Genomic DNA, 27,388 nt, shown 5'->3' with positions numbered 1-27,388 from the left:
TGCCCACGAGAGAAGATCCAAGCCTATTAAAATTGCATTTCTTCTCTTCTTGTTCCCCATGAGGATGACTAAAGAGGCCATATCTCTGCACTCCCTGAACGAGACATTAAACAGGTCACAAAGGATTGTATGTGTTAGTACTACAAGGAGGAACAAGTCAAGGCTCCATTGTGCTGGGAAGGGGGTATAGCAAGATTGGGCAAGGGAAGAAACTAACTACCAGAGTGACAGGTCTGTATATTAGATGAGCCTGTACTTGTTTCTTAATTCTTTATGGGAAATAGAGGGGGTATAAACATGAACTTGGAGGCTGATGGGTCTCAGATCACAAGGAGTCTCCTTGTTTCTCCTTTATCTCTGAAAACAACCAACCACCTGTTTTGTGAACAAGCCTTTGTATAGTTCGCAGGCATTTAGCCCTGTGGCACTGAGTGCATGAGTGCTTTGCCATCAGCATGAATGCAACCACTTGATCCCCAATCATAAATGATCTCTTTTTTAAAAAGTTGCTATTTGATTATGGGCCAGCAGGAAATTCTAATGTTTCCATATTCAACCATACGCTAATGTTCTGATAAGGTCCAGTTCTGAACAAGTGTTTTTAGGTGAGCCCAGGCCCAGGATGGGTTAGAAGCAAAGAGCTTAGAACCCAGTGGATTCAAAAGACAAGAAAGGAAGGAAGGCAGCTCACAGAGGAAACTATTTCATATTGTGTCTCTCATCAATTGCCTGGTAACATATTACCACTTTCTTTAATTTGCAGACTATTTTTCTAATTTAAATAGTTAACAGTTCATATTAAAATTAAAGGGGAAGGAAAGCAAAAGATTTGAAAATGCTCCTATAGTTACTAGAGTAAAGTATAGTCCCTTTTTACTACAAAGTATATATATGGGAATCCCAGGTCTGACATTATTGTGCAAATGTTATCTAACAAGGGAGGCTTGAGTATGTGTAAAGCTGGTGTCTGCTTAAATAAATATTATTGTAGTAAAAGTGGCTGTTGTAAAACAAATATATTATTGCAGCTGGGATGCAGTATTTCAATTAACATTTCTAATATCCCAACATCTGCATATTTGTATGCACATTATTTATACTATGGAAATGCCCAGGAAAGGAACCCCAAAGATCAATGCCCCACTGTGCTAGACACTATAGAGACAATTAACAAAGAAGATTGTCAGATCTCTGGAGAAAAGACTGTCTACGTGTCAGGACACAAGTGTGTGAACACAGACATGTAGGTGGAGTTGGGATGGGAGGAAGAGGTAACAAAAGGAATGACACAGTGGCCACTACTGGCAAAATTGGGTAATTCAGCATGAGATCTCCAGTTTCTCTCATTTAACTAGTGCTGTAACAAGTGCTTCAATCTTCCTGCTACACAAGATCACTGACTGTACTATTAAATCAGCTGTAACAAATTAGCAAAAAGGCAGCATTCACCTGAATATCTAAGAACAAGACTGAGGACAGTGTGTCTGAACATACATATTCTATACAGAGAAATATGCATGCTGAGAGAGACACCAGAGAATGATGTGGAAAGAGAAGAGCAAGTAACTTTTCAGTAGGAAGTGTAAGGAGCTGCTGTGAGTTGTGTGAATAAATCTTTATAAGGTTAGGAATTATTTACTTCATTTACATTTATATAGAGCTATGAACCCTCATGCTTCAGGGCACAAACCAGCCACCAGATAATGGGGTTGGCAAGAAACTTTTCCTTAGAGTGGGGTATTCTGCCACTGTTCATTATGGGGAATTTTGCCCTTCTTCTGAAACATGGTACCAATCACTACTGGAGACAAGACACTGGACTATAGGTCTGATTGGTATGGAAAGTCTGATGTTCCGTGGTTCTGTGAATAACATTACCCATTACAGTAAAAGTGACAGGTGATTAGAAGCCTGTGGAGAATTGAGGTCTTAAGTGAGGAGCAAGCAAAGGAAAGATATAAGTGTATGGTTGGTATCATGAAAATAGGATAAAGAGGTGGTGTGTGGGACATAGTGTTATACACGAGTTTGCGACAGTGATGACCTGGAATATGAACATTTATAGCTTAGCTCTAAAAGTAATAAAATGAAGGTGTCTGATGTTCTGGAAAGGATCTAAACTCAGGGAAAGAAAAGCCATGAGCATTAAATAACTTATTTTTAAAAAGCCTCTTTTTTCCATATAGCGTTCAATAACCTTCATAAGAACGTGAGCTCTGATTTTACTGGATGTGTTATGAGTGCAGTGCTGTATATTTACAGGAAGAGCAGCAGGAAGATTTTAAAAGCTTTCTTGTAAAGGATCAGGATTTGTTTTGTGCTTGTACAGAACAAGATTGACATGAGGTGCGTGACAAAGTTCCTCCTCTATCTTGGTAGGTCCTTCGCTTATTGGCGGATTTTCTTGCCTCAGAGATTCACCATGTGGGTTAGGGAACAGCCCAGAGACCTTCCCCTCTGGAAGAACCCACAGTCCAGGTCAACTGGGAGGTTTGGGGGGAACGCAGGCCCGCCCTCTACTCCAGATTCCAGCCCAGGGCCCTGTGGACTGCAGCTGTCCATAGTTCCTCCTGTAACAGCTGCATGACAGCTACAACAACCTGGGCTACTTCCCCATGGCCTCCTCCAAACACCTTCCTTATTCTCACCACAGGACCTTCCTCCTGGTGTCTGATAACGCTTGTGCTCCTCAGTCCTCCAGCAGCACACCCTCTCACTCTCAGCTCCTTGCACCTCTTGCTCCTCACACTCCCACCACAAACTGAAGTGAGCTCCTTTTTAAAACCCAGGTGCCCTGATTAGCCTGTCTTAATTGATTCTAGCAGCTTCTTCTTAATTGGCTCCAGGTGTCCTAATTAGCCTGCCTGCCTTAACTGGTTCTAGCAAGTTCCTGATTACTCTAGTGCAGCCCCTGCTCTGGTCACTCAGGGAACAGAAAACTACTCATCCAGTGACCAGTATATTTGTCCTCTACCAGACTCCTGTACCCCACTGGTCTGGGTGTGTCACATATCCCTCCCCTCTGCTCAACGCCAAGGGGTTGGGCAGCTTGGGACACCAGACAGTGCACACGTGACAAGCCATCGGCGTTACCATGACGGCTCCCTACTCTGTGTTGCACATGGAACTGGAAAGGTTGGAGGGATAAGAACCATCTGGTCACCCTTGTGTTCTTCTCCTTGTTCCGCTGCATCCATTGAAGAGGGGCATGGTCGGTCACGAGGACAAATCTGCGCCCGAGCAGGTAGTAGCGCAATGTTTCCATGGCCCATTTTACAGCAAGGCATACTTTCTCCACCACTGCATATTTTCGTTCCCTTGGAAGGAGTTTCCGACTGAGGTATAGAATTGAGTGTTCCTCCTCCCCGACCATCTGTGATAGAACGGCCCCCAACCCTACTTCCGATGCAGCCGTCTGCAGGATAAACTCCTTGGTGAAATCAGGGGCTATCAGTACGGGGTTACTGCAGAGGGCAGTCCGTAGGTCTGTGAATGCTTCCTCTGCTGCGTCAGACCATCTCACCAGATCAGGTCCACGGGCTTTCACTAGGTCTGTCAGGGGGCTTGCCCTTGTGGCAAAGTGGGGGATAAATCGTTGGTAATACCCCACCACACCTAGGAACGCCCGGACTTGTTTCTTGCGACTTGGTTGGGGCCAATTTTGGATGGCCTCTAACTTGTTCACTTGGGGTTTTACCAAACCTTTTCCCACAATGTAGCCAAGATATTTGGCTTCTGTAAACCCTACAGCGCACTTGGCAGGGTTTGCTGTAAGGCCAGATCACCTGAAGGTATCAAGGACTGCCTCCACCTTCTCCAGGTGGGTTTCCCAGTCTGGGGTATGAATGACCACATTGTCCAAGTAGGCAGCAGCATAACTGTTATGCGGGCATAATAGCTTGTCCATGAGGCGCTGGAAGGTAGCTGGGACCCCATGTAGTCCAAAAGGGAGGACAGTATATTGAAAAAGACCCTCTGGTGTAGAGAACGCAGTCTTTTCCTTTGCGTCTTCTGCAAGGGGAATCTGCCAGTACCCCTTTGTCAAGTCTAGGGTAGTCAAGTACTGGGCATTACCCAGACGGTCCATTAGCTCATCTATGCGAGGTATGGGGTACACGTCGAACTGGGATACTTCGTTTAGTCACCGGAAGTCATTGCAAAATCTTGTGGTGCCATCAGGTTTGGGCACCAGCACGATTAGGCTGGACCACTGACTGTGGGATTCTTCGATGATCCCCAACTCCAGCATTTTTTTTTTACTTCTGCTTTTATTTCCTCCCTTTTTGCCGCTGGCACCCGATAGGGCCTCATTGTTACTCTGGCCCCAGGGTTCGTGACGATGTGGTGATAGGTCTCGGTTGTTCGACCCGGTTTTGTCGAGAACACATCTTGGTTCCGGAAGATCATCTCAGACACCTCATTCTTCTGGTCTGGTGTTAAATCGGGAGACACTCTCACCTGTTTGGAAGGCTTGTTTTCCTAGGTTAGGTCTTTTTGGACCGTTGTGCATGCCTCTTGTGCATGCCAGGGTTTCAGAAGGTTAACGTGATAAATTTGTTCTTGTTTTCTGCGTCCTGGCTGCCACACCTTGTAGGTTACTTCCCCCACGGGTTCAACCACCTCAGAGGGCCCCTGCCATTGGGCCAGAAGCTTGCTTTCTGCTGTGGGTACCAACACCATAACCCAATCCCCTGGTTGGAACTGTCGCACTTTTGCCTGGCGATTGTAATGGGTTCGCTGGGCCTCCTGTGCCTTCTCCAAATGTTCCCGTACAATAGGAGTAACCCGGGCTATCCGGTCTCGCATCTGCATTACATGCTCTATTATATTTCTCCCCTCATTGGGGTCCTCTTCCCAGATCTCTTTGGCGATATCTAGTATGCCACGGGGATGACGCCCGTATAATAACTCGAAGGGGGAAAACCCAGTTGAGGCCTGAGGTACCTCCCGGATAGCGAACATAAGGTAGGGTAGTAGGGTGTCCCAATCCTTCCCGTCCCAACTTACCACCTTCCTTATCATAGCCTTGAGGGTTCGGTTAAACCTTTCTACCAACCCATCAGTCTGCGGATGGTAGACCAAAGTTCTCAAGGTATGTATATGGAGCAGCGTACAGAGGTCCTTCATTAGCTTCGACATAAATGGGGTTCCTTGGTCGGTTAATATCTCCTTCGGTAGCCCCAGTCGGGCAAAGATCCCCACCAGGTCTTTGGCTATAGTTTTAGAGGTCGTGTTCCGCAGGGGGACGGCTTCTGGGTAGCGAGTAGCATAGTCCAAAACAAGTATATATTGGTGGCCCCAAGCCGTCTTCTCCAGGGGTCCCACTAGGTCCATGGCTATTCGCTCGAAGGGGACCTCTATGATGGGAAGGGGTAGTAGTAAAGGTGCCCTCAAGTGGGGATGGGGACTGTGCAGATGACACTCCGGGCAGGAGGCACAGTACCTCCGCACTTCTTCATGTACTCCGGGCCAGAAGAACCGTTGTAGGACTCATGCCAGGGTCTTCTCTACCCCCAAATGCCCCCCAAAAAGATGACTATGAGCAAGACTTAATACAGCGTTCTGGTGTTTTTGAGGTACTAGGATCTGCTGTACCTTCTGCCCCTGTACTGGTGCAACCCGGTACAAGAGATCCTTCTTCATTACGAAGTAGGGTCCTGGTCCCTGGGTTTTCCTTTCCACGGGGACCCCATCTATTTCAGTCACCTCCTTCCTAATGTTGTCATACCTTGGGTCTTCTGCCTGGTCCCGTCCAAAATTTCCTCTCCCAGGGCTAATCTGCCCAAGATCTAGGGGTCCAGTCTCTGTTGCCTCTACTGGTTCAGAAGCATTAGGGTGGGGGTCAGATTCAGGTGCTTCTCCGTCCTGTGTGGCCTCCTCTTCAGCTGCGCGGGTCCGTCTACCTACAAGGGCGACCCTCTGGCTTTGGATCAGTATTCGGGTTCCCAAGGCCTTAGCTGCCCTTCTTTCCCTTTTTGTCTTTCTACCCTGTCTGGGGGTGGAGAACAAATCTGGGGATATTTCAGAGAAGATTGGGGGTTGACAGTCTGCTGTGGATGCCTCACTAATTTTAGGCATCTGTAGTAGGTCCTAGCCGGGGCTCGACCCTTCCGGACAGGAGGGGAGCCACACCGACTCACTACTGTGGGAACAAGTAGTCAGTTAGTCCCGAAACTCCGGCTCTTTAGTGCAGAGTCGGAGCAACTACAGTTAAAGCTCAGGCCCTTGACTGCAGGGGCTGAGCGAGCAAATAGTTCAGAGCCCAGGCCCTGGATCAGGGCGGGGCAAACACAGTTAGGCTCAGGCCCTTGTTTGCAGGGGCTGAGCGAGCAAAGAGTTCAAAGCCCAGGCCCTGGATCAGGGCGGGGCAAACACAGTTAGGCTCAGGCCCTTGTTGCAGGGGCTGAGCGAGCAAACAGTTCAAAGCCCAGGCCCTGGATCAGGGCAGGGCAAACACAGTTAGGCTCAGGCCCTTGTTGCAGGGGCTGAGCGAGCAAATAGTTCAAAGCCCAGGCCCTGGATCAGGGCGGGGCAAACACAGTTAGGCTCAGGCCCTTGTTGCAGGGGCTGAGCGAGCAAATAGTTCTGGTAAGGTACGCCTAGGCTTGCTGTAGCCGAGCATTGGGTGAGGGGGAAGCCTGCCACCCGTGCAGGGGGTGGCAGGGGGGAACGCAGGCCCACCCACTCCACTGCGTTCCAGCCCGGGGCCCTAACAGCGGTTGCTGCCGCTGCTGGTCAGTGGGGTATCCAGGCCGCAACACACTGACATAGGCTCACACTCAGTTGCAGCCGGACCGGGGTCGGCTATCCCCGGGCTACTTCCGTGATCCCCCTCACAGCCTACCTCGTTCGTTACGCCGGGATCGGGCCAGTCCATCTCCATGGGCTCCTCTCTGCCCGGGCTCGGCGGCAAGTCTGGTAGCTCTGCCGGGAAGTCCGGCCAATGGTCCTCAGGCGGCTCCTCTGGATAGCAGCAGGGGCGAAGGGGTTCGGGACCAGTCTCACCCTCAGGGTTAGTGAGGTCCGGTTCCCAGGGGTTCTCCCAGTGGCGGGCGTGAACGGGCTCCGGCGGCTCCTCCTCGTAGCGGGCCCGGGGTAGCTCAGGCCAGCCAGGGTCCAAGCCCCGGTCTTCGACGGTCTCCTGGCCAGGAGCTACCGGCCGCACGTCTGCTCCCTGTGGTGGCTGGGCCCTAACTGAGCTCTGGCGGCCAGCCTTTATACTTCCTGTCCCGCCCCTTGACTTCCGGGGGGCGGGGACAGGCGGTGGTGGTCCCACCCACTCTGGTGCCGGCACGTGGGCTCCCTCTTCTGGACAGGAGGGGAGCCACACCGACTCACTACAGCATCCCCATCTTTCTCCAATCCCCCTACTGGGAGTAAGTTTCCAAACCCTGGAAAGTCCCTCCCTATGAGCACCAGGTATGGGAGTTTAGGGACTACACCTGCTGCTACCTCAGTAGTGTTCCCTTGGATCTCGATTTTTACTAGGATGGTGGGGTAGTAACTAACTGTCCCATGGACACATGTTATCCCCGTATGTTTAGCCTGTAGCAGCTGACTACGCTTCACAAGCTTCCCTGAGATAAGCGTGATAGCACTCCCTGAATCAACCAGTGCCATGGTCCCTACCCCCATTTAGTTTTCACTGGTCTGGTATACATATGTGGGGTTAGTGAGACCCCCCCACAAGGTGGATTAGGGAGCATGGATCTGCCCAGTTCCCCAGGTTACACTGCATAGGCTCCTCAGCATTGGGACACTATGCAGCTATCGGTCCCCACTCCCCACAGGCATAACATCTGTATGGAGCAGTAGGCGTTCCCGGGCTCTTGGTTTGGGCAGTCTAACATCATGATCCTCTTCTCCCTCAGTGCTCCGACTCTTTGTGGCCTCTGATGGGCCTTCAGCCTCTCTCTTTTTCCACCTGGGCCCTCCTGGTGGCCCAGTCATCCAAACTTTAGGGCTTGGTGCTGCTAGTTTAACCCGGGGTGCCTCTTCCTTAACTGGTCAGGTCAGCTCCCTTGCTGTCCTTCGCCTCTCTACCAGGGCGACAACCTCGTCATAGGTGGAGGGTTCGTTCTGGCTTACCCAGGCACGAAGGTGGTAGTCCCCTCATGCATCGGTCGATGACCAGAACCGCTAGTATCTCTTCCAGACTCCGGGACTCTGTTTGCAACCACTTTCGTGCTAGATGGATGAGGTCATACAATTGGGACTGCGGGGTTTTGTCTTCCTGGTACCTCCAACCGTGATACTGCTGGGCCCGCACTGCTGTCATTACCCCAGATCTGGCCAGGATCTCTGCTTTCAACTGGGGGTAGTCTGCCGCACCCTCTTCAGGCAGATCATGGTAGGCCTTCTGGGCCTCCCCACACAGGAATGGGGCAAGGATGCCAGACCACTGATCTCGAGGCCAGGCCTCCCATAGGGCTGTCCTCTCAAAGGCCAGAAGGTATGGCTCTACATCATCCTCCCGTGTCATTTTCTGCAGCCAATGGCTGGCCCGTATGAGCTGTGTCCCATCCTGGCCGCGATTCAGCTCTGTAAGGGACTTTACCTGGTTTACCAGTTCCCACAACATAGCTCGGTCTTGAGCAGCCTGGTCCATCAGCACACGATTAGTCTCTTGCTGCAGCCTCACTGCCTCCTGTTGGGCGGCTGCCTGGATACGGGTAGCCTCCTGCTGGGCCGCCATAGCTTGCATCAGTGCCCCTATTGTGGTGAAAAAAAATAAACCCTCTCCATTTTTGTTGCTGTTTTGTTTTTTTTTAAATCACTCTCCTTCTTCCACCATGCTGTGCACCCCAAGATCCCACCCCTGACACCAGTGTGACAAAGTTCCTCCTCTATCTTGGTGGGTCCTGCGCTTATTGGCGGATTTTCTTGCCTCAGAGATTCACCATGTGGGTTGGGGAACAGCCCAGAGACCTTCCCCTCTGGAAGAACCTACAGTCCAGGTCAATTGGGAGGTTTGGGGGGAACCCAGGCCCGCCCTCTACTCCGGGTTCCAGGCCAGGGCCCTGTGGACTGCAGCTGTCTATAGTGCCTCCTGTAACTGCTGCATGAGAGCTACAACTCCCTGGGCTACTTCCCCATGGCCTCCTCCAAACACCTTCCTTATTCTCACCACAGGACCTTCCTCCTGGTGTCTGATAATGCTTGTGCTCCTCAGTCCTCCAGCAGCACACCCTCTCACTCAGCTCCTCTTACTCCCAGCTCCTCACACTCACACCACAAACTGAAGTGAGCTCCTTTTAAAACCCAAGTGCCCTGATTAGCCTGCCTTAATTGATTCTAGTAGCTTCTTCTTAATTGGCTCCAGGTGTCCTAATTAGCTTGCCTGCTTTATCTGGTTCTAGCAGGTTCCTGATTACCGTAGTTCAGCCCCTGCTCTGGTCACTCAGGGAACAGAAAACTACTCATCCAGTGACCAGTATATTTGCCTTCTACCAGACTTCTGTACCCCACTGGTCTGGGTGTGTCACAGGTGGTATTAATTTAGTAGTAACCTCATTGGTTACCACTTTTAAAAAGTAAAGAAACTCATTACTCTATAATCGGAGTGCTTCACAATTATTAATAAATTCTCATAAGACCCCAGTGAGATTAGGAAATATAACTACTCCCATTTTACATTAAAAACAGGCACAAAGTTAATTTATTTGCCCAAAAAGCGGCACAGCTGGTAACAAAAATCAAGTTTTCCTGACTGCCAGCCCTGTGTCTTAAACACAGGACCATCCTGCCCTACATTAAGAACAGAATAATGGCCATACTGGGTCAGACCAAAGGTCCACCCAGCCCAGTATCCTGTCTACCGACAGTGACCAATGCCAGGTGTCCCAGAGGGAGTGAACCTAACAGGTAATGATCAAGTGATCTCTCTCCTGCCATCCATCTCCACCCTCTGACAAACAGAATCTAGGGACACCATTCCTTACCCATTCTGGATAATAGCCACTAATGGACTTCTCTCCTGTTTGCTATATGTGGATGCCAACCTGATGTTTGCCTAAATTTGTAATTGCATCAGTTTGTGTAAGTGTAATAATTCTTATTTTTGAAATGGAACCCAAAGAAATGTGAGCTATTTAAAAAGTCAGATAACCTACCGTCATCCTTTGACGAGAGGGGAATACATTTTCATTGGCAAAGTGAATATTGGGGCAAAGTGAGAGCTAATCTATTCCCCAAAGGCTCAAGATGCAAAATTTTCCTGGGGTTTGCTCCTATTAATGAAGGGTCATTTCCATGTATCATAATATTGTAAAACCACTTCATAATTTCAAGTGGTCACTGCAGTGTGAATTGGCATTTTCAGAGGGGACACTTGTGAATGTTTCAGTTTTGGCTTGAAAGTGGTTTAAAACATCTGCAAGTAGCTTAAAGGCGGGGAGCAGTTTCTCCCAAGAACAAAAATGGCTGGAAAAGCCAGGGAATATTAAAGCAACATTATTAAATATTAAAAGCAACAGAGAAGAATTATTGCATCAGTGGTGACCCATTTTCATCAATAATTAAATCTATTGGCCATTTTCACCATTTATGTAGAAGAAAGCTTGTGAAAACAGAAACCATGAATCTTCATTCACCCAGCTCGGTCAATGAGCCATTACAATCTGTAATGAATAATTCACTCAGCCTTTTATCTCTGACTTGTCCAAAAACTGACTCTTACAAATATGTTTGCTCATCTTTTCTAACAAATGTTACCTAAATAAGTTTCAGGCTGTAGATAGTTGACAAAGTGTGATGAAGTGGGGATTTTCCTTTGTTATGTTGTATATGAGCCTATGTGAGTCTTACTGTTTTGCATGAATGCTGTGTGTACAGGAGTGCTGCCAGCTTTTCTGTCGCCCTAGGTGGCGGAAGGTCCCGCCCCGAAATGCCAGCCACCACAGAGGCTGCGGAAGGTCCTGCCGCTGAAATACCATTGCAGTTGCCGCCCCCCAAATTGTAGTGCCCTAGGCAACCGCCTAGGTCGCCTAATGGATTGCGCCAGCCCTGTGTGTGTACCTCAGTTTCCCTGTGTATTGCACCAATGTCTAGGTGGTGGGAATAAGGGGGTGTGACTTGCGGAGGCTGCTCCAGCTGCTTGCACCAATGCTATAGCCGCCCCTTCGTAACCTGAGACCCAGAAGGGGGATGCGACCAGGTGACTCTTGGCCCGGGAAGCGAGACAAAGGCCGGAGGAGGAGCAACGGGCAGGGCAGAGGCCAGACAGCTGGAAACGAGTCAGTCTTGGCTGGCTTGGGATTCAGGGGGAGGACCAGAGCCCTAGCTCTGGGTTCCCTTCCCCCCAAGATGCACTTAGCTGAAAATCTCTGATTTCTGTTCTAACAAGTTTTGTCCTACGCTGTGTTCCTGTAGACTAATAAACCTTCTGTTTTACCCGCTGGCTGAGAGTAACATCTGACTGCGGAGTTGGGATGCGGGACCCTCTGGCTTCCCCAGGAGCCCTGTCTGGGCAGACTCGCTGTGGGAAGCGCACAGTGTGGAAGGGGATGCTGAATGCTCCAAGGTCAGACCTAGGAAGATCTAAGCTGTGTAAGCTTCTTGTCCTGGAGACATTATGCTGAGAGAGAGGAGGCATGCTCCCCCAGAGTCCTGACTGGCTTCATATGGAGTAGTTCCAGAGCATTGAACCAGTGACTCCCACCGAGACACAAAGTGTTTGCTGACAGCTATTCCTTTGAGTATCTATCTGTGAGCTGTGTGATTAGTCACTAAATCATAGTATTGTTCCTGTTCTCTAACTGATACTTTCATATAAATAGTAGGGTTTGAACTCTTGAACCTTCACTGCTAATAGCATGAGTCTGTACTACTGGAGCTGATGTACTGACTATTACATTAAGAAATAAGTGTGATAACGAGCCACTAGAAGGAGACTTAGGGTATGACTACACTACGAAATTAGGTCGAATTTATAGAAGCCGCTTTTTTAGAAATGGTTTTTATACAGTCGATTGTGTGTGTCCCCACACAAAATGCTCTAAGTGCATTAAGTCAGCGGACTGCGTCCACAGTACCGAGGCTAGCGTCAACTTCCGGAGCATTGCACTGTGAGTAGCTATCCCACAGTTCCTGCAGTCTCCGCCACCCATTGGAATTCTGGGTTGAGATCCCAATGCCTGATGAGGCAAAAACAGTGTCACGGGGGATTCTGGGTACATGTCGTCAGGCCCCCCTCCCTCCGTGAGAGCAATGGCAGAAAATCATTTCGCGCCTTTTTTCCTGGGTTACCTTTGCAGACGACATACCATGGCAAGCATGGAGCCCACTCAGCTCAGCTCACCGTCACCATATGTCATCTGGGTGCCGGCAGATGTGGGACTGCATTGCTATACAGCAGCAGCTCCTTGCCTTTTGGCAGCAGATGGTGCATTACGATTGGTAGCCATCGTCGTCATACTCCTCAGTGAGTTCGATCAGAGGTGCCTGGGCAGACATGTTTTGTCTTCTGGAGACTCAGTCCTGCTGGCAGTCCTATTGCACCATCTTGATGATGATGGCTAGCAATCGTAATGCAACTTCTTCTGCCAAGCACCCAGAAGATGCCGATGGCTATCAGTCATGCTGCACCGTCTGCTGCCAGCCTAAGATGTAAAAGATAGATGGAGTGGATCAAAACAATAAATGGACCAGATTTGTTCTGTATTCATTTGCTTCCCCCTCCTTCCGTGAAATCAACGGCCTGCTAAACCCAGGGTTTTGAATTCAATCTTTGGGGGGGGCCATTCTGTGTGACAGTTGTTTGTGCTTCTCCCTGATGCACAGCCACCTTTGTTGATTTTAATTCCCTGTAAGCCATGTCGTCAGTCGCCCCTCCCTCCCTCCCTCCGTCAGACAATAGTTTTGTGCCTTTTTTCAGCCCAGACGCCATAGCACTGGGATCATGGAGCCTGCTCACATCACCACGGCAATTATGAGCACTATGAACACCACGCGCATTGTCCTGGAGTATATGCAGAGCCAGGACATGCCAAAGCAAAACCAGGACCCAGCCGATGAGGCGATTGTAGCGCGGCGACAAGAGTGATGAGGAAGTTGACATGGACATAGACCTCACAGAAGGTACAGGCCCCAGCAATGTGCAAATCATGGCATTACTGAGGCAGGTTCATGCCGTGGAACGCCGATTCTGGGCCCGGGAAACAAGCACAGACTGGTGGGACCGCATCATGTTGCAGATGTGGGATGATTCCCAGTGGCTGCGAAACTTTAGCATGCGTAAGGGCACTTTCATGGAACTTTGTGACTTGCTTTCCCCTGCCCTGAAGCGCCAGAATACCAGGATGAGAGCAGCCCTCACAGTTGAGAAGAGAGTGGCGATAGCTCTGTGGAAGCTTGCAACGCCAGACAGCTACCGGTCAGTCGGGAATCAATTTGGAGTGGGCAAATCTACTGTGGGGGCTGCTGTGATCCAAGTTGCCAGGGCAATCAAAGACCTGGTGCTATCAAGGGTAGTGACTCTGGTAGTGATGTGCAGGCCATAGTGGATGGCTTTGCTGCAATGGGATTCCCAAACTGTGGTGGGGCAATAGACAGAACCCATATCCCTATCTTGTCACCGGAGCACCAAGCCACCGAGTACATAAACCGCAAGGGGTACTTTTCAATGCTGCTGCAAGCCCTGGTGGATCACAAGGGACGTTTCACCAACATCAATGTGGGATGGCCGGGAAAGGTACATGATGCTCGCATCTTCAGGCACTCTGGTCTGTTTCGAAAGCTGGAGGAAGGGACTTTCTTCCCGGACCAGAAAATAACCATTGGGGATGTTGAAATGCCTATCGTGATCCTTGGGGACCCAGCCTACCCCTTAATGCCATGGCTCATGAAGCCGTACACAGGCAGCCTGGACAGTAGTCAGGGCCTGTTCAGCTACAGGCTGAGCAAGTGCGGAATGGTGGTGGAATGTGCATTTGGACGTTTAAAAGCGCGCTGGCGCAGTTTACTGACTGGGATAGACCACAGCGAAACCAATATTCCCATTGTTATTACTGCCTGCTATGCGCTCCACAATATCTGTGAGAGTAAGGGGAAGACATTTATGGTGGGGTGGGAGGCTGAGGCAAATCGCCTGGCCACTGATTACGCGCAGCCAGACACCAGGGCAGTTAGAAGAGTACAGCAGGGCATGGTGCACATCAGAGAAGCTTTGAAAACCAGTTTTGTGACTGGCCAGGCTACGGTGTGAAACTTCTGTTTGTTTCTCCTTGATGAACTCCCTCTCCCCGTTCACTCTACTTCCCTGTAAGCTAACCACCCTCCCCTCCCCACTTCGATCACCGCTTGCAGAGGCAATAAAGTCATTGTTACTTCACATTCATGCATTCTTTATTAATTCATCACACAACTAGGGGGATAACTGCCAAGGTAGCCCACGAGGGGTGGAGGAGGAGGGAAGCACCGGGTGGGGTGGGGGAAGAGGAAAGGACAAGGACACACTGCACTTTAAAACTTTAACACTTATTGAAGTCCAGCCTTCTGTTGCTTGGGCAATCCTCTGGGGTGGAGTGGCTGCGTGGCCGGAGGCCCCCCCACGGCGTTCTTGGGCGTCTGGCTGAGGAGGCTATGGAATTTGGGGAGGAGGGCTGGTGGTTACACAGGGGCTGTAGCGGCGGTCTCTGCTCCTGCTGCCTTTCCTGCAGCTCAACCATACGCTGGGGCATATCAGTTTGATGCTCCAGCAGCCAGAGCATCGACTCTTGCCTTCTGTCAGCAATCTGACGCCACCTATCCTCTTCAGCCCGCCACTTGCTCTCTTCAGCCCACGATTCAACCCATCACCTCTCCTCTCGTTCATATTGTGCTTTTCTGCACTCTGACATTGTCTGCCTCCACGCATTCTGCTGTGCTCTGTCAGTATGGGAGGACGTCTGGAGCTCTGGGAACATATCATCCCAAGTCCGCCTTTTTCTCCTTCTAATCTTCACTAGCCTCTGCAAAGGAGAAACATTTGCAGCTGGTGAAGGAAAAGGGAGAGGGGGTTAAAAAGAAACATTTTAGAGAACAATGGGTACACTCTTTCACGTTAAATTTTGCTGTTCACATTACACAGCACATGTGCTTCCATTACAAGGTCGCATTTTTCCTCTTATATTGAGGGCCTCCCGGTTTGGTGTGAGAGATCACTCCCGCAGTGCCAGGCAACAGAATTCGGCTTGCAGGCAGCCATGGTAAGCCACAGTCTTTTGGCTTTTTTAACCTTCATAACATGTGGGAATGGTTTCAAACAGCAGCGCCCTCATTTCCCATACCAAGTGGCCGTTGGGTTGGCCATTTAAAATGGGTTAGCAATGTAAAAGGAGAGGCTGCGGTTTCCGGGTTAACATGCAGCAAAAACCCAACTAACCCCCCTTCCCCCTCACACCCAATTCTCTGGGATGATCATTTCACCCCTCCCCTCCACCGCGTGGCTAACAGTGGGGAATATTTCTGTTCAGTCGAGCAGGAACAGGCACCTCTGAATGTCCCCTTAATAAAATCACCCCATTTCAACCAGGTGACCGTGAATGATATCACTCTCCTGAGGATAACAAAGAGAGATAAGGAATGGATGTTGTCTGCATGCCAGGAAACACTGGGACCATACGCTGCCATACTTTGTTATGCAATGATTCCAGACTACGTGCTACTGGCCTGGAGTGGTAAAGTGTCCTACCATGGCGGACGGAATAAGGCAGCCCTCCCCAGAAACCTTTTGCAAAGGCTTTGGGAGTACATGAAGGAGAGCTTTCTGGAGATGTCCCTGGAGGATTTCCGCTCCATCCCCATATACTTTTCCATTAACTGTACTGGCCGCGAATGCCAGGGCAAATTAATCATTAAACACGCTTGCTTTTAAACCATGTATAATATTTACAAAGGTACACTCACCAGAGGTGCCTTGTGTGCCCTCAGGGTCTGGGAGCATGCCTTGGGTGGGTTCGGGGGTTACAGGTTCCAGGTCCAGGGTGATAAACATATCCTGGCTGTTGGGGAAAGCAGTTTCTCTGCTTCCTTGCTGGGAGCTATCTTCATTGTTTTCATCATCATCTTCCTTGTACCCCAAAACCGCTTCCGTGTTGCGTGATTCTCCATTGATGGAATCAAAGCACAGGGTTGGGGTAGTGGTGGCTGCACCCCCTAGCATGGCATGCAGCTCAGCGTAGAAGTGGCATGTCTGCAGCTCTGCCCCGGACCTTCTGATTGCCTCTCTGGTTTTGTGGTAGGCTTGCCTTAGCTCCTTTATTTCCATGCAGCACTGCTGTTATGGCCTCTGTCCTTCATGCCCTTTGAGACTTTTTCTAATGTTTTGGCATTTCGTTTATTGCAACGGAGTTCAGCTAGCACTGATTCATCTCCCCATATGACGAGCAGATCCCGTACCTCCCGTTCAGTCCATGCTAGAGCTCTTTTGCGATCCTGGGACTCCATCATGGTTATCTGTGCTGATGAGCTTCGCATGGTCACCTGTGCTCTCCACACTGGGCAAACAGGAAATGAAATTCAAAATTTCACAGGCCTCAGATGCATTGGTGGTATAGTGGTGAGCATAGCTGCCTTCCAAGCAGTTGACCCGGGTTCGATTCCCGGCCAATGCAGCAATGTGTTTTGGGGGGAGGGATAGCTCAGTGGTTTGAGCATTGGCCTGCTAAACCCAGGGTTGTGAGTTCAATCCTTGAGGGGGCCACTTAGGGATCTGGGGCAAAATCAATACTTGGTCCTGCTAGTGAAGGCAGGGGGCTGGACTCGATGACCTTTCAAGGTCCCTTCCAGTTCTAGGAGATGGGATATCTCCATTAATTTAATTTTTCCTGTCTACCTGGCCAGTGCATCTGAGTTGAGAGTGCTGTCCAGAGCGATCACAATGAAGCACTCTGGGATAGCTCCCGGAGGCCAATACTATCGAATTCCGTCCACACTACCCTAAATCCAACCCAGAAAGGCCGATTTCAGCGCTAATCCCCTCGTCGGAGGTGAAGTAAAGAAATCGGTTTAAAGGGCCCTTTAAGGTGAAAAAAGGGCTTCGATGTGTGGACGTGTCCAGGCTTAATTCGATTTAACGCTGCTAAATTCGACCTAAACTCGTAGTGTAGACCAGGCCAAAGATCCGCGGTACTGAAATGAGTTACACTGACCTTGGTAAGCTAATTGTATTTCTGCCCAACATAAATTTCATTTTCTAATTAAACAAATTTCCTTTGTGATTAAACAAATCTCTGTTACTGGCCTAAAATTCCCTTTTGGCAAACATTTATATGAAAGTGTTTACACTTTTATGAATATTCCCAAGGGGGTAAAATGAGATGTAAGCATGGTTAACGCAAAATGTTATTTGAAGTTAGTCGCCAAAAAAATTCTCATTATATATTACAGCAAAAAAGGGGGTGGAAATCAGCTCTTAATAGGTTTGAGTATCCACTGTTCCTACGATCTAAAGTGAAAAGAGACAGAGATTATCCAATGACCTGAAAACTACTGGATATTTTGGCATTTTAAAAACATCAGACAAAGATGAAAAGATAGACCAGGAAATGTAATATTTGTAAGGCAAAAAATTATACTTTTAGTCTAGGAAGCTCACCAAATGCAACAGATCTCAAACTCTTTGGAGCAGGGCCAGGCTTTTCATTCTGTGTTTATAGTGCCTCGCATAATAGGGTCCTGGTCCCTGACTTGGGCTCCTCAGCACTATCACAAAACAAATAAAACAGTAGTAAGAATACCCAGGGACCACTCTGCTTGAAACAGAGTCTTGCAATTCAATAGCTGTTAGTTGCCAGAGACAGTTTTTCAAGATAACCTGAAGTTCATTCCGTTAAAAAAAAAAAAAAAAAAATCAAGGCTAACTGACCTTCTGATGAACATAAGAACGGCCGTACTGGGTCAGACCAAAGGTCCATCTAGCCCAGTATCCTGTCTACCGACAGTGACCAATGCCAGGTGTCCCAGAGGGAGTGAATCTAACAGGTAATGATCAAGTGATCTCTCTCCTGCCATTCATCTCCACCCTCTGACAAACAGAGTCTAGGGACACCATTTCTTACCCATCCTGGCTAATAGCCATTAATGGACTTAACCACCATGAATTTATCCAGTTCTCTTTTAAACGCTGTTATAGTCAATACTTGGCCAATTCAGGGATCCCTTGTTATCTGTATGAAACCTAGGCAAAAAAACCTTTCAGTCTAAAGTGTTTCAACAGCTTCAAGATTCTAGAATTACCCAAAAGTTGCACCTCAGGGGAACAATTTAATTGGGATCTTAGTTAAGCTAAATTACCCTAAATTATTCCTGAGGAACACTATCAAAATGGACAGTGACCAGCATATTCCACTCCTTTACATCTACAGAACAGCAGTGAATGAGTATAAAGCATGCTCCCTGCCTCCTCATGTTTTGACATAAATTCAACAGAATAGCACCTCATAAAATTAGGGTTACCATACGTCCGGATTTTCCCAGACATGTCCGGCTTTTTGGTCCTCAAATCCCCGCCCAGGAGGAATTTCCAAAAAGCGGGACATGTCTGGGAAAATAGGGAGGCATGGTAAGGGGACCGCCTCCTCCCTGGGCTCCAACTTTCTCGGCTCCTGCTGCTCTCCCCAGCGCAGCAGCAGCCGGAGCCTGGGAGGAGGTGGCTGCGAGCTTGGATGCCGCCACCGGCCAGCACCGCTCAGCCGGAACCGGGGCCCGAGCCGAGCCGGGCCAGAGCCGCTGGGACTGGGGCTGAAGGTGCTTGGCCGCCGGCCGGCATCGCTCGGCCAGGACCGGGGCCGGTGCCCCGGGGCCGAGCCAAGCTGGAGTTGCTAGGGCCGGGGGTGCTCGGCCGGGGTCGGGTCAGAGCCGCTCAGCCGGAACCAGGGCCGGCGCCCCAGGGCCCGAGCCGAGCCGGGCCGGAGCTGCTGGGGCCAGAGCCTCTTGGCTGGCCGCCGGAGGGAGCCACTTGGCCGGGGGTGCCGGACTGGGCCACACCTCCTTGCACTCCCCCCAGCTGCCCCAGCTTACCTGCTGCCTGCCTGCCTGTTTCAGGCTTCCTGTGAACATTTGATTCACAGGAAGCAGGGGAGGGGAAGGAGCAGGGGGGCGGAGCATTCAGGGGAGGGAAAGGAGTTGGGGCGGGGACTTTGGGGAAGGGGCGGAGTTGGGGCGGGGAAGAGGTGGAGTTGGGGTGGGGGCGGGGTCCCTTGGAGTGTCCTCATTTTCCAGGACTGCAATATGGTAACCCTAATAAAATAAACTTTCTGATAGAGGTCACATGGAGAAACTTCAAAATCACAATACCTCATTTAATTATATTATTCATAGGAAATATGAAAATATACTACTTTCTTAGAAATCAGAAGGAAAATCATAAGTACTTACTAGCTGGAAGAGAGACCAATACAGCTACCAATTACAAAATAGTCTTTTTTGTGCTGCAGCTACTTGGTTCTGCCATATTTAAAGAGCCGTCTCTAGAAAAGCTGGGGGGAAAAGTTCCTATAAAAGGAAAACATTGCAATAGGGAGACAGGAGTGCTGAGAGGCATAGAACCACCCTATAAATCATGTATATGATGGAAACCATTTTAAGCCAGGGGGTGTAGTAGCACTCCTAGTTCTAGCACCTATGTAGGAAGAATTAGTAGGGACTAGGAAGTCACCAGCCATGGTACTGAGGGAGGCAAGAAAAAGGCTGGTTTTAAGTATAGTATTATGTAAGTATTAGCTATTATAATATTTTTGTGGTAGATTTTATACAGGGTTGATTTAAGTGTTATGTAGGATCAATTTGGGTCCTAAAATGAAACTCTCAATGAGTTTAGACTGAGCTTGATAGGTCACTATTAGTAGACATTTAATCTCTTATGATAAGAATGAGGGTGTCTGATAAACTAATTCAGATAACCTTGACTGTCTTTGAAGAAGACTATGTGATGACTACTTCTAAAGGTACACAGACTACATCAAGCAATTGAAGCTCAACTGGCAAACACCTTCAAAAGGAGTCATAATGACTTCCAAGTAAAATGGAGGAATCTTAAACTGGATCTGAAGTTAGCCATAATGCAGCAGAAGTGGAGCCCTCTTTCAGTGCAGAAGTTCAGATATGCTGATTCTAATAATGACTCTGGTTCTTATATTCCACAGGGTGGAAAACAGGCTGCAGACAGTGGAGACTCAGTTCAAAGAGCTGAACTCTGCCATGGAGAAACTGACACAGAAACTGCAGTTTCAGGATAAAACCCTGGAGAAGCAGATGGGCGAGGATGAGTTGTGGATATCCTTGCTGGAGGGCAGGTGAGCCACGGAAGAAAAAAAACAGCTGTTTCCCCTCCATGTATCAGCTGGGAGACTAGAGAATTGAGAAACCTGTGTAACATTCTATATGTGCAGGTGAAGATGAATGGGTTTAGGCTACACTGAGTGAAAAGAATACAACTTTCTTTCTACATCCAGGAATGATGTAGGCTTTGAATTGCCTTTTACCACAAGAGAATACAGTTTGTTGATCTCAGCAAATGCAAGCCAAATTCCATTCCAAGTGCAAAAACTTCTAAAGAAATTTTAAATATGCACTAAATATTATTATATCTTAAAAAAACCCACACCATTTCTAAGAATACCAGAGACACCGTATGCTCTTTCAAAATCTTTCAGATAACTGTGTCCCACTATAAGCAGTAAAAATCAGAATCTTATTAATGCCCTGGTTTTGTTTTGCTAGCAAATAAGGCCAAATCTTTCACATTTTGGTGCCTGAAGTTAGGCTCCCATAACCATATTTAGACATCTAAATAACAGGCTTTTTTTAAAGATCCCGAGCTACTCACAGTTCCCATGGAAAGCAACGACAGCTGCAAGAGCACAGTGCTTTGAAAAACAGGCTACTTAGGTGCCTCTTACAGCTGTGTAACTATGGGCACATAAGTAGTCTCACTGAACTCAATGGGACTACTTTGGAGTAAAAATACACACATGCTTAAGCCTCTGCAGAACTGGGGTCTAAATATGGATTTCAGAGCTCACATTTGGGCCCCCCCACTTTTGAAAATCTTGGCCTAAATAAATTAATCGCATTCAAAAATGAATGCAAATTGCTTAGTTGGAGGCCTATCACATTAATATCAATAACTGCAACAAAAATAAATAGCACTTCATAAAACACATACTTGAACCTAATGATTTTAGATGAAACAGGATAGATCTGGTGGAGAAAAATCAGGTAAAACAAAAAATATTAGCTTCTACATCCTTTTCAGAACTTTCTAGTCCCTTTAGGGGGGAGTGTTCCTTAAGCTTCTCTCCCTTAGTTGGTGCCTTTAGAACAGGAACTGGAGCTGAGTGAGAACACCGGACAGCCATTGGTTTGCTGTGTAACCTTGCCAAGTAATTTAACCTCTCTGTGCCTCAGTTTATCCATCAGTAAAATGGGTGTATGATTCTGATACTGCAGAAACCGAAATAAAACTATGTACTACTCTAGGAGCTGTACATCAACTAAAAACCCAAACAAAACCAGAATAGTCCCCCAAATACTGTTTTTTCTTTTCTTCTAGGTGTTGTGGTATTAAGTTTAATAGAACATATGTAGGACCCTACCAAATTCACGGCCCATTTTGGTCAGTTTTGCAGACAGAATTTTAAAATTGGTCAACTTCACAATTTCAGATTACATCTGAAATTTCACAGTGTGGTAATGTGGTGCAGATCCTGACCCAAAGTGGGGTTGTGGGGTCCGCAAAGCTGTTGTTGGGAGGTGGCGGGATTACCACTTTCACTTCTGCATTGCCTGCACAGCTGGGCTCTGAAGGCAGCAGCTGTGGAGCTTCCTGTAGTCAGAGGAGGCTCCTGGCGAGTGGAGGTGAGTCTGATCTCCCCATGCTGCTAGGAGCACCTCAGCCAGGCGCTTCTAGCTGCTAGTCCTGGCCAGCTGGGGTGGAAGAGGACTTCTTCTTCCCTGCATGGCCCCTCTAGGGGGAGATCAGACCGACCTCCGGGTACCTCCCCAGTCTGTAGGAAGCTCCATGGCTGGGCAGCAGCCCCAGGACTTCCTGCACCTGGAGGAGGATCCCAGAGTGGGTACGATCACCCCATGCTACTGGGAGCACCCTAGCCGGGGGCTGCTAGACCTGGCCAGTGGCGGGTTAATGCACAGGCTCTGTGAGGGTCCCCAACAAATTTCGGGAGGCCCTGGAAAAATGGGTGCCTTGAGCACCAACAGGAGCGGGAGGGGCCATGCAGGGGAAGAGGAAATCCTGTCCCTCCCCAGCCAGATGGGACTAGCAGCTAGGAGCCCCTGGCTGGGGTGCTTCCAGCAGCACGGGAGATCGGATTTCATTTTATATTATTTCACAGTCTGAGACATGTTTTTCACTGCCGTGAAATTGGTAGGGCCCTAAACATATGTAAACAAATGAGTCAACAGTGTAACACTGTTGCAAAAAAAGCAAACATCATTCTGGGATGTATTAGCAGGAGCAAGACACAAGATGTAATTCTTCCGCTCTACTCCATGCTGATTAGGCCTCAGCTGGAGTATTGTGTCCAGTTCTGGGTGCCACATTTCAGGAAAGATGTGGACAAATTGGAGGAAGTCCAGAGAAGAGCAATAAAAATGATTAAAGGTCAAGAAAACATGACCTATGAGAGAAGATTGAAAAAATTGGGTTTGTTTAGTCTGGAAAAGAGAAGACTGAGAGGGGACATGATATCAGTTTTCAAGTACATAAAAGGTTGTTACAAGGAGGAGGGAGAAAAATTGCTCTTCTTGTCCTATCCTCAGAGATTAAGAAGCAATGGGCTTAAATTGCATCAAGGGAGGTTTAGATTGGATATTAGGAAAAACTTCCTGTCTCTCAGGGTGGCTAAGCGCTGGAATAAATTGCCTAGGGAGGTTGTGGAATCTCCATCATTGGAGATTTTTCAGATCAGGTTAGACAAATACCTATCAGGGATGGTCTAGATAATACTTAGTCCTGCCATGAGTGCAGGGGACTGGACTAGATGACCTCTCGAGGTCCCTTCCATTCCTATGATTCTGTGAAAGCACTTATTCAGATAAGTGTTACTACACAAGTGCAAAACGATCTTTTCTTTCTTTTTTTATTCTTTTTCCTCCAGGAAGCCTTGAGGGAAATTGTCTAAGGTATACACTAGAAAAGGTACACTAATCATCTAAGGTATACACATTTATTGTGGTAACTGATCTGGTCAGAGCTCAGCTGCAGCAGCAATCAGTTAGTTTCAAAAGGCTGCCTTCATTCAACTAATTCTTAGACTCAGCTGAATAATTAAACGCAGGTCAGGAGTTTTAGATGCAATAGGATTCTTAGTCAAACTGTAAAAGGCTATAAAAAGTACATTGGGAAAAATGAACTAATGATCCCTGAAATTGACCTTAACAATGACTTCAGGGAAATGGAAATTCTACCCACTTTTTCATTCAAATTCAAGTTCACCTACACTATAAGAAACCTGACAACACCCCTTCAGACACTCTGTGTTTGCCTTTTAAATAGAAGGCTTACTGTGATGTGATGGCTGCATTACCAGGGATTGCTGGGGTTACAGACCACCAGAATTCTCCACTTATTACCTAAATGGGAATGAACTGAAGTATACGGGAAGTATTTTTGTCTGAGAAATGGTTTCTGTCTCCATCTCTGTGGCAGGTTCACTTCAGTGGAGATAAATCTTTTCTACAGCTATGTCAGTGAAATGCTTTGCTGCTTGCATTCCTGTGTCAGAGTGAAGCTGCCAGATCTGGCGGGAAGCCTCCCCACATTAGCCTCTGTCATGAGGCGCAAAGGCAAGAACCAGAGAATTAGACTGGTGTGGGAAGCAGTGCTGGAGATGCTGGGGCTGCAAGAAGGAGATATCTTAGCTCTATGCACCTTTTTCATCATACATTGCTCTGAAGCACAGTATTACCCAGCTAACCAGAGGCAAAAGTACACCAGTGATATCAGCACGATGATAACCAAGGTGGTGAAGAACCAGATCCTTCGAGAGAGCCTGCTGTGTGCTGTCCAGGTGGTAGAGAATGGCAGAGCACAGAGGGATCCAAAAAAGATAATAACCCTTGTCCAAAAATAACTTATGTGGCAGATTTCTTAAACTCCCTTACCCACTTAGGACAAACAAGCTTACAACCTAAACAGGTTCCTACATAAAGACGCAATTACATACCTGTGCATGTGTATATCAACACACAGATCCATATGTACAAATGCTCTCAACCATGACACACTAAAGTGTATCATGAGTCTGAAAAGCCAGGCAGATTCCCAGAATTAATACAGCAGTCATATAAGATTTTCATCACCATCATGTACACGCGTACATGCAAATGTGTAGCCAGAGGCTGCTGGGAGGGACACACAGATTCTTCTGTTTCTTAGCTAAAATATTTTGACACTTGCATAATGCTGAAGAGTTAAAATGCCAACATTTTCCAGCATAAAATCTGCTTTGCTGTACTTTGTATTCTCATTGCATGTCTATGAAAGCTGTAAACTGTAGTATGAAACTTAAACTAATTTCTTATAATAAAACTCCTTGGTTTATCATTTAATGTGTGTACTGCTCTGTGGAAAATCAGTATTTTCACAGAATCCTAGGAATATAGGACTGGAAGGGATATTATGATGTCATCAAGACCAGTCCACCATCCTGAGGCAGGACTAGACCAGTGGTCTCCAAAGTGGGGTGCACGCACCCCAGGGGGTGTGCAAGAGGATCCTTGGGGTGCGTGGCAGGAGGAGCGGTTTGTTTTGTTTTTTGCTTCGTCAGGAAGGAGTCTGAGTGGCTTTTTTTTTTTTTTTTGCTTCGGCAGTTCGGGTGGGAGTCCGAGCGGCTTTTTTTTTTTTTTTGCTTCAGCGCGGCAGGTGGTGCTCAAAAATTTTTTACAGACAGGGGTGCGCGATCAAAAAAGTTTGGAGACCACTGCTTTAGACCATCCCTGACAGATGTCTGTCCAACCTGTATTTAACATCCAATGATGGGGATTCCACAATCTCCCTTAAAAGCCTATTCCAGAATTGAACTACTCTAGAAAGTTTTTCCTAATATCTAATTTAAAATCTCCCTTGCTGCAGATTAAGCCTATTAGTTCTTGTCCTACCTTCAGCGGAGATGCAGAACAATTGATCACCATCCTCTTTACAACAGCACTTAATGTATTTAAAGATTTACCAGGTCCCCCGCAGTCTTTTTTCAAGACTACACTTGTGCAGTTCTTTTAACCTTTCCTCATAGGTCAGGTTTTCTAAACTTCTTATTTCTGTTGCTCACCAGTTTATCCCTATCTTTTATGAAGTGACACTCAGAATTGGATACACTACTCCAGCTGAGGCTTCACCAGTGCTGACTAGAATAGGACAATTACCTCCTGTGTTTCATATATGATAATCCTGTTAATAGACACCAGACTGATATTAGCCCTTTTTGCAACTTCTTCACACTTCTGACTCGTATTCAATTTATGATCCACTATAACCCTCAGATCCTCTTCAGCAGCACTAACCCTGGCCAGTTATTCCATTTTGTAGTTGTGCATTTGATTTTTCCTTCCTTAGGGTAGTACTTTACACTTGTCTTTACTGAATGTCATCTTGTTGATTTCATAAGAACTGCCATACTGGATCAGACCAATGGTCCATATAGCACAGTATCCTGACTCTGACTGGCAATTTTGGAGAGATGCACCCATGTCTTCACCTTCTGGCATTCAGAGGTTTAGGGTCACACTGAGTTTGGAGTTATATCCCTGACCCTCTTGGCTAATAGCCATTGCTAGTTGCTGGACATATCCTTCATGAGCTTATCTAGTTCTTTTTTGAACGCAGTTATACTTTTAGCCATCACAACATCCCATGGCAATGAGTTCTTCGGGCTGACTGTGTGTTGTGTGAAAAAGTACTTCCTTATGTTTGTATTAAACCTGCTGCCTATTAATTTCATTGCCTAACCCCCGGTTTTTGTATTGTGGAAAACGGTAACATGTCTCTATTCACTTTTTCCACTCTGTTCATTATTTTATAGAGTTCTGTCATATGTCCCCTTAATCATCTCTTTTCTAATCTTAACAGCCCTAATCATTTTAGGCTCTACTGATATGGAAGCCATTCTATAGCTTTGATCATCTTTGTTGCCCTTCTCCAAACCTTTTCCAGTTCCACTATATCCCTTTTGAGATGTGGAGACAAGAACTGGATACAATATTCAAGGTGTAGGTGCACAATGGATTTAAATATTGGTGCTATGATATTGTGTCTTCTTTTCTATTCCTTTCCTAATAGTGCCTAACGTTCTGTAGGCCCTTTTGACCACTGCTGCACACAGCTGAAGTTTTCAGAGAACTATCCACAGTAACTCCAAGATATCTTTCTGGAGTGGTAACAGCTAATTTAGAAGCCATCATTTTTATATAAAGAGAGATAGAGAGAGATTGAGATTATTTGCACTTGTCATTGTTGAAGCTCGCCTGCCACCCTGTTGCCCAGTCACTCAGTTTTGTTAGTTCCCCCACGTAACTATTTACAGTCAGCTTTGGACTTAAAAATTTTGAATACTTTTGTGTCATTTGAAATGGCCCTGGACAAGTGGCTCTCTCCGGCCCAGGCCGAGCAGCGCCCGGCGGCCCCAGCAGCTCCGGCCCAGCTCGGGCCCCAGTGGCTCTGGCCCCGGTTCCGGCCCCAGGGCGGCGACCCCGGTTCCGGCCGAGCACCCCCGTCCCGGCCCCCAGCAGCGCTGGCCCAGCCCCGGCCCTTGGCCCGACTCCCAGCAGTGCCAGCCCCGGCTCCGGCCTGACTCCCAGCAGCGCTGGCCCCGGCTCCGGCCCGACTTGGGCCCCAGCAGCGCCGGCCCAGCCCCAGCCGCGCCGGCCCAGCCCCGGCCGAGCACCCCCGGCCCGGCCCGGGCCCCAGCAGTGCCAGCCCCAGCTCCTCGGGCCCCAGCAGCGCCGGCCCTGGTTCTGGCCAAGCGCGCCGGCCGAGCACCTCTGGCCCAGCCCCAAGCCCTGCAACCCCGGCCAGAGTGCAGCCCGATTCCTGGGCTCTTTAAAGCCGGCCCTGGTCAGGGGACAGGGAGGGAGGGTTGGATGGGTTGGGACTTGGGGGGGGGGGTGGCTGTCAGGGGGGCAGGGGCGTGGAGAGGGGTCGAGGCAGGCAGGTAGCAGAGGGGGTTGGATGGGTCAGGAATTCTGGGGGTCCTGTCAGGGGGCGGGGAGCAGTTGGATAGGGCATGGGAGTCCCCGGGGGTCTGTCAGGGGTGTGAATATGGGGTGGGGGTTCTCAGGAGGGGGCAGTCAGGGGACAAGAAGCAGGGCAGCTTAGATAGGGGGTAGAGTCCAAGGGGGCAGTTAGTGGCAGGGGTCCCAGGAGGGGGCAGTCAGGGGACAAGGAGCGGGGGGG

General features: G+C 48.3%; 1 protein-coding gene and 1 non-coding gene across 3 annotated transcripts; both read left to right on the top strand.

Moving 5' to 3' along the window:
• On the top strand, nt 1-24,510 carry SMCO1 (single-pass membrane protein with coiled-coil domains 1). Of its 2 annotated transcripts, none has more exons than XM_054040258.1 (3): nt 1-114; nt 20,124-20,273; nt 23,648-24,510. In XM_054040258.1, the coding sequence occupies exons 1-3, from the start codon at nt 59-61 to the stop codon at nt 24,069-24,071; spliced, it is 630 nt and encodes a 209-aa protein (XP_053896233.1). In that variant the 5' UTR covers nt 1-58; the 3' UTR covers nt 24,072-24,510. The 2 variants fall into 2 exon arrangements, with proteins under 2 accessions (XP_053896233.1, XP_053896234.1); XM_054040259.1 differs by having other exon boundaries at nt 1-231.
• On the top strand, nt 16,521-16,592 carry TRNAG-UCC (transfer RNA glycine (anticodon UCC)). Its single transcript has one exon. It is a non-coding gene; the product is annotated as a tRNA-Gly (tRNA).
• Nucleotides 24,511-27,388: the final 2,878 nt, after the last annotated feature.

The sequence above is a fragment of the Malaclemys terrapin genome, chromosome 9 (genome assembly GCF_027887155.1).
Source record: "Malaclemys terrapin pileata isolate rMalTer1 chromosome 9, rMalTer1.hap1, whole genome shotgun sequence".
NCBI classification, from domain to species: Eukaryota; Metazoa; Chordata; order Testudines; family Emydidae; genus Malaclemys; species Malaclemys terrapin.
The sequence above is the reverse complement of the archived record's forward strand: the minus strand, read 5'-3'. Positions and strand labels throughout refer to the sequence as shown.